The sequence below is a fragment of the Tachysurus vachellii genome, chromosome 7 (genome assembly GCF_030014155.1).
Source record: "Tachysurus vachellii isolate PV-2020 chromosome 7, HZAU_Pvac_v1, whole genome shotgun sequence".
Classification (NCBI taxonomy): Eukaryota; Metazoa; Chordata; class Actinopteri; order Siluriformes; family Bagridae; genus Tachysurus; species Tachysurus vachellii.
The window spans coordinates 555,001-562,500 of NC_083466.1; the positions used below are offsets into that span (position 1 = coordinate 555,001).

General features: G+C 45.5%; 1 protein-coding gene across 1 annotated transcript in view; it reads right to left on the minus strand.

Moving 5' to 3' along the window:
- cfap57 (cilia and flagella associated protein 57) overlaps positions 1–7,500 on the minus strand; it is a 13,631-nt gene that overhangs the window by 2,826 nt on the left and 3,305 nt on the right. The window contains exons 4-18 of the mRNA XM_060873333.1: positions 7,272–7,434; positions 6,442–6,594; positions 6,221–6,360; positions 5,853–6,018; positions 5,622–5,735; positions 5,266–5,478; positions 4,566–4,739; positions 2,531–2,692; positions 2,123–2,278; positions 1,930–2,023; positions 1,457–1,647; positions 1,186–1,359; positions 935–1,093; positions 683–826; positions 373–489 (exon numbers count right to left, since the gene is read on the minus strand). Of these exons, the coding sequence (XP_060729316.1) occupies positions 373–489; positions 683–826; positions 935–1,093; positions 1,186–1,359; positions 1,457–1,647; positions 1,930–2,023; positions 2,123–2,278; positions 2,531–2,692; positions 4,566–4,739; positions 5,266–5,478; positions 5,622–5,735; positions 5,853–6,018; positions 6,221–6,360; positions 6,442–6,594; positions 7,272–7,434 (2,320 nt within the window). The remainder of the gene's footprint in view (positions 1–372; positions 490–682; positions 827–934; positions 1,094–1,185; positions 1,360–1,456; positions 1,648–1,929; positions 2,024–2,122; positions 2,279–2,530; positions 2,693–4,565; positions 4,740–5,265; positions 5,479–5,621; positions 5,736–5,852; positions 6,019–6,220; positions 6,361–6,441; positions 6,595–7,271; positions 7,435–7,500) is intronic.

Here is a 7,500-nt window from a genome sequence, read left to right on the forward strand (position 1 = left end):
TGTCTACTTGCTTCCAAAAGTAACACCTTCCCTTATGTCCACTCGCCTCCAAAAAGCACCGGCCTTTGCCAATACTTGCATCGTCAAAGCCAACATCAAAGTTTGTCGTGATGAACTTTACAAATCTAGTTTATACTTACATTTATATTTAAGGCGTTTAGCAGACGCTCTTATCCAGAACAACTTACATTTATCTCATTTATACATCTGAGAAATTGAGGGTTAAAGGCCTTGCCCTTAAACAGAGACACCATGGGTCCATTTCTTTTGGTTAATTATTGGGAGTTCATCATTAAAATTTCACTTACAGATAAAGATGAATCTCCCAAAAATACACACAAGGTTTATAAAGAATCTGACAAACTGACAAACCCTCTGCATCTCTTTCTGCTTCTCCTTATCCATGGCTTTGATCTTCAGCTTCAGCTGGGAGATGGTGAGCTCCAGCTGAGTGCTCTTCTTATGGAACTGATCCAGTTCAGCCTCCATCTGAATCAACAACAACCTCTGATCAGATTCCTCTTAAACACACTGAGCAGAAACTAGATATATAGCCAAACTTAGGTTAAAGAACGTTACACACCTAATAAAGCTAAAGATCTGCATCAGGTCCAAGACACAGTTGGTATATTAGAGGATTATATGGTATGTAATGTACAGGGTATAAATCTACACTCCTCACCTCATGGACCTGCTCCTTCATCTCCTTCACCTCATTCTCACGTGGCTCGATTTGCTTCTTTAGCTCATTGACCTTGTAATCCAGCACAAACTTGAACTTCTCCAGCTCCTCGTTCTTCTTCTTAAGGTCATAGATGCGGTTTTCCTGCGGAGAAGAGATCAGACGTCGCTCTGATTACCCTTGTGCAGTCAGTCTGTCTTAATTAATGTCTCTATTACACCAGAGAACATTTCATGTAGAGAAAGACTCCACCTTGTCCTGGATGGTCTCGTCTCTCTCCTGGATCTCTCTCTTCAGTCCCATGATGTCCTTCTCCAGAGCCCTGATGACTCCATGGAGCTTCTGCTGCTCCACCTTCAGCTTCTCGATGTCCAGGTTGCGGTCGTCGATCTCCTTCTGCAGGCTGGTGAACTGCAGACACACGTACACACGTTAATCCGTCAGAACATGGAGCGCCTGAGTGAGACCTCTGGATGGAGTGACATGTTAGTGCAGCTCAACACCTTCTTCTTCATGACTCTCGTCTCTCCGCCGAGCTTCAAGTTGGTCTCCTTTTCCTCCCAGAGTTTGCGTTCGTATTTGACTCGGATGTCGTGGAGCTCGAGGTCGCCGTCTTCCTCGATCTGTGTCTTTATTTCCTCAAACTCTCGTAACTGCTGCTGAGACGCGTCCTGACACTGACCATGAGAGATACAAAGAGACGTGTAAATATGAAGAATCTGCAGATAACAACGTGGGTGTGGTCAGGGGCGGAGCCAGGTCCAGGTTCCTCACCTGGTCCAGCTCGAACAACTTCTCCTGCAGCTTGGACTCGTAAAACTGCGTCATGTCCTCCAGGGCACGCACTTGTCCATCCTCTAGATTCTGCAGCTTCACCTCATAGCTCTCCTGCATCCGCCGCAATTTCAGCTGCATCTCCTGCTGCTTCTCGTACTCCAGCATCAGCTTTTGGTTGTTGGTGGATTCTGAGAAGAAAGTCATACAGACTTGGTGTACAGAGTGTTATAATACAGCAGGTAAAGGGGCGGAGCCATCAGATTTGTTGTTGTGTGAGAAACATTCTGTTGGGAACCTTTAAGAGTTCCTTCAGAGGTCCAAGCTAAGAATCCTAGTTAGCATCCTTTATTATCCTGAATATGGTTAGATCATTGAAGGACAGAGAAGAGAAGAAGGTCGACATCACAGTAAAGTGTAAATACGGTGCTGTAGTGAGAGCAGTGTGAGATTTATAAGCTGATGGTATTTACCCAGATCCTGCAGCTCTTTAGCGTGGCTCTCTGTAATATCCTTTAGCGCCACCTGGTGTGTGATCTCCTGCTTCTCCTTCTCTGATTCCAGCACCTGAAGTGGTGTGAGATACAGAACCTATAACTGCAGTCTTATTTATTAGACTGATTAAAATAGATTTTGGTGTTTTTTTCTGAGTGCAGATGCTCTGACCTGGTTTTGGTTTGTAAGTGACTCTATCTGCTGGATGAACTTCTCAGTGAGCTCCTTGATCTTCTCGTTGTAGTTCATGTCTTTAAGACGCAGCTGGTACTCGTTCTCCATCTTCAGCTCTTCTACACGGGTCTTAAGTTCCATCGTGATTTGGTTCTAGATGGTGACAGATGTTTATCACAGTAAACTGCAGCATGTTGTGGGAGATTTACATTGTACATGTGAGTTAATATGATGTCATGGTGAGCTCTTTTCTCCCCCTGTTTAAGAATAAATGACGCATGAGGGATAAATGAAGTCCTTCTTATCCATCAGACTTAGATTAGATCAGATTAGATGTGAAAAATCATCAGCACGTGTCACACATTTGATAGGATGTTGTGTAGAATATGTCGCTCAGGTTATTACCTTCTCCTCCAGATCAGACCTGGTGATGAGGATCTCCTCGGCATAGCTTATCGCTTTGTCCCTCTTCAGCCCTCGTCCTTCCTGCTCAGTGATTTTAAAGATGAAGATACAGCCATCTTCTGAAGCGCTCAGCAGGAACTGATCATCGAACGTGATCACCATCTGTGGAGGTGAGAGAGGAGGAAAACGCTTTCTCAGTAGCGATAGTAGGAATTATTGTACCATCTTCTCAACTGATCCGGTGAAGTTCTATATGTATGGAAGGAGTCTCCAGTGACAGTGCTTTGTATATATATATATATATCAGAGGTAGAACTGAAACCTTCAATTTCACCACAGAGGAGTTTACACATTGCTCTGGTGCTCATGTTCTTGGTGTCGCTGCACAGGTACCCAGGATCCTGAGCTCAGGAGGTCAGAGATCCTGAAGATGGACTTCAAAACCCTGGTTGAGACGGTTCGCATCACATCGCCCACGGCAACGATCATCCTGTCTGGACCGCTTCCTACGTACCATACCTCGTCCTATAGAAACTGTGTCTGTTCCCCGAGCAGTGAGATCCAGAAGTAAAGGCATGAGAAGTTCTCTAAATAATCTGACTGTGATTAGAGCAGAAAAATGCCAAAGAAACAGTTTGGGCTTCTGAACATGAGATCACACAAAGCTCTTATTGTAAATGAGATCATCTCAGACAACATCTTACTGCAGTCTGTCTTACTGACTCTAAATGAGTCTCTACACCATCAGGATATATCTATAAGCATGAGCCTCGTCAGACTGGTGGTGGAGGTGGTGTAAACACTATCTTTAGTCATTTCCTTACTGTTGATAGTAAGTAAAATAGTTGATGTTTAACATGTAAGAGCATCTTGTGACCCAGTGTCACCTAAAGCTCTACACACACAACTACAGTGCTTTACACGTACAGGACAGGAAGAGTTAGATAAACTTATTACTTGTTATGAGAGCCATGAGGGCTCCCTCTGCTGGCCTACAGAGGATTTGCTGCACTTGTTGTTGTTTGCCTGGTGTTTTGCCCCTTGCCTGTTTTTGGATATCGCCTAATAAACCAGCATTTGGATGTAACCTGTTTCACGTTTATGACAGATCTGTCAGGTGTGCTGAGTTGGTGGTGCAATGGATTGTGGGAAATGGAGTCCTGATAAAGTGCAGCAAATCCTCTGCAGGCCAGCAGAGGGAGCCCTCATGGTTCTCATAACATTACTACAGCTACATCAACAACTTGTTCACTAGATCTCATCCCAACTAAATTACTGTAGGAAGTGTTACATAAAGCTGGTGAGACTCTTCTTTATATTATTAACTCCTCGTTATCTTTAGGTTACGTCCATAAATCCTTCAAGGTGACAGTTATTAAGCCCCTCATTAAGAAACCCTCATTAAGATCCTAATAAACTACCAAATTACAGACCTATTGAAAACCTTCTGTTTGTGTCTAAAATACTAGAAACGTTTGTGTCTGTTCACCTGAGCTCCTTCTTACAGGAGAACAACATCTCTGAAGAGTTTCAGTCAGATTTCAGGTCCCATCATAGCACAGAAACTGCACTTGTGAAACAGCATTAGAAGGTATGGGATTAGTTTTCACTGTTATGCTGATGATACCGTTACATAGTACATCTGATCAAATTGCTTGTCCCATCCTGAGACATCCAGCTCCAGTTGATTTTGGACCTTCACTGAGATGAGGGCGACTCTGTGAGGATCCTGAGACATCTACAGATGTTCCAGCTCCACTTAGACTTTGCTTCATGATATATTCAGACATACTAAGAGGAGATGTAACTCCATGTGATCTTTGAGGACAACAACCTCCTCATCATTACAACATTTATCAGACTGTATATTTATAATCACACCCCCAGTGTCACCCAGATGAGGATGAGGTTCCCCTTTGTGTCTGGTTCCTCTCAAGGTTCCTTCCTCTTTTTCCTGAGTCACCTCAGACTTGCTCATTGGGGATAAATACATACACATTAGTATATCATCACCACCTCTACACCACACACATACTTTAGTGATGGGAGCACAATGAGCCTGGTACTCGGTCCAGTCCTTCTGCAGAAGTAAAGGGTACTTGATGGCCCTTATGGTGCCGCTGGAGGTCCCGGTGAAGAGAGCTCGACCTGAGCGAGTCATGACGATGGCTGTGTAGATCACGTCATCCGAGGCGACTTCCCTCAGGACCTTAACGCAGAAAATTCGAACACAAGAAGCATTTATTCACATTCAGACAACAGAAAATATGGAGTTGAGCTGCAAGTCCAGAGACAGATAAAAGTGCACTTGGAGTAAAAGCCACGTTCCTTCAAATTATAAAACAAACACATAAAGAAGAAGAAGAAGAAGAAGAAGAACAGGGGGCACAGAAGCTTTTATTATTGTCACATGTACATTACAGCACAGCGGAATTCTTTTCTACACATACCCCAACTGAAGAGGTTGGGGTCAGAGCGCAGGGGCAGCTATGATACAGCACCCCTGGAGCAGGGAGGGTTGAGGGCCTTGCTCAAGGGCCCAGCAGTGGCAGCTTGGCTGTGTGGGGCCTTGAACCCCGATCCTCCGATCAACAACCCAGAGCATTAAGCAGTTGAGCCACCTCTGCCCCAGTTGAGCCCCCACTGCCCCAGTTGAGCCCCCACTGCCCCAGTTACTGAATCAGACAGCTGCAGTGTAAATGAGTGATGACTGATGAAGCCCTTTATTCACTCACCTTGTAGTCCTGGATCTCCTTCAGTGTGCAGTCGTTTCCCACAGCGAGTGTGCTCCTGGTGTTGTGTGAAAACGCTACGCTGGTGTAGCTACACGACTTCAACACGCTCTCGGACTCGCGCTGGCCGCTCAGAGCGTTCCACTCGTACACGGCTCCGTCCATCCCACACGACACCACGCGACTGTCATCAGAGCTCCACACCACCGACCGGACCTGAGCGGACGCAGACGGGGATTCACACTCCTCGGTTTCTTATTTAACACCATGACATCACGTAGTCGTGAAAATATTTTACAGAAGAATGTTTTTACTGACGCTTTTTTATTTGCCACAAGGGGAACTCGAGCTGCACTCACCTTGCCGCTGTGACCTTTCAGATTCAGGATGTTGTCGAAGGTGGTGGTGGAGTAGAGATGAATCACGTTACCGTTGACAGCGGCGAACATGTGACCCCCGTGACTGAACACACACTGACGACACACACACATTGCAAGGGTTCACATTCGATATGTTAACAAAAAGAGAACAGGCAGCGGAGAAGGTGTGAGAAGGTGTGTGTTTATCCAGGCAGGTCGGTTAGGACGCACCTCTCGACAGCAGCGCACAGTGAACTCCTTGAAGGTGCGGATGTCATCGATGAGCAGGTTCATGAGGCGGAGTTTGTCGGAGAAGCCGACCAGGACGAAGAGACCCGACGGGTGCAGGGCCACGCTGTACGACTCCTCCTGGAACTCCTTATACAGCTCCAAAACACTGAGGTAAAAAAATTATATACCTCCATTCAGTGCCAAAACATTCAAGGCACTGTAAAAGTGATGATGATGATGATGATGATGATGGTAGAAACTGCTGGTATTTGTGATGGTATGGTGTATATTACAATAATCCTGTAACATAGACACAAGCACAAGGATACTCGTAAAGGATGCACAGAAGATATATCAGGTGCTCTGACCCGGTCTCATAATTCCAGATGCGTATGGAGTGGTCCATGGAGCAGGTGGCGACGAGTGGCTTGCGGACGCAGACAGACAGACCGGTGATGATCCCAGAGTGAAAAGAGTGGGAAAGAAACTCAAACTGAGCCTGGATACCCTGATAACACACACAATGTACAGACGAGCATCAGTATGAGAGTGAAGTTCACACCTGGGGCACATAAACTCATCACGGTACCTTGCTAATCTCAGCAGAGGCGAGTGCAATGAGGTAGATCTGACCCCTGTCTGTGCTGATGGCCAGAGTCTCCTCTGTTGGGCTGATACACATGGAGGTGATCTCCTGCTGCTCCGCCTGACCTGGCTCATTGCTGCATGGGTCTGGGGGTATCTGAGAGAAACCAAGAAAACATCCTTAACATCCTCAGAGGTACAATTAGTGTTACTGTGAAAATCCGTACTGTCGATATCGATTTCTGGTCTTGTCTCCGCCTCCAGCTTCTCATTGGTTGTTTGCTAACAAATCCACCTTCTGCCTCTTATTATTATATAATATATATTAATATTATTATATCCAATCATTTTTTTTCCTGGATGTTTCAGATATTCTGAGGTTTTGCTTGTGCCTTCTGACGTGGACGCTTCAGTGAGGTATCAGCCTGTAGCAACTCAGACTCGAGCTCCACCCAGTGCTACATGTAGATAAGCTGATCTAGCACTGAGAGGTTCTGGAGGTTCTTCTTAGCTTCCTCAGTTCCCCAGCATCAATTAAACAGAGGACTTGCAATGCCACCTCCGGACTAGCGGACTGCTTTGGCAAAGGAACATCTGTATGAACACAAACTGAGCCTGAACACAGACACAATGGGTGGTTTGATCTCTCCACATGTTGATCCACATGCTAACATTCTCCTTGCCTGTGCTATACAGGGTTAAATCTACCTCGGGGTCTCGAGCACCTAAAGGCCAACCGCACGCCTCTGTTTGTGGTTTTATCAGGTAAATACCATGTAGATTTATTTTGTTAGCATAAAGTATCAGCAGTGACCAGATTCAGTCTGTACTCACCCTTATTTCCCTGATTTGTCTGTAGTTGTTCTTTTCCTCACTTTTCTCAAACAGACACACAGTTCCTGGACCAGCCGAACATGCAAAACCTTTAGAATAAGCTTTGATGACAGTCACTCGCGGCATCGAGGCTGGAGCTGATGGGGTCTCGTCCTCTGTTGGTCTGAGAGGAAACGAAAGCCTCGTAAACATGATGTTGTAATGAATAACTTCATCAATTGCTTCTGGA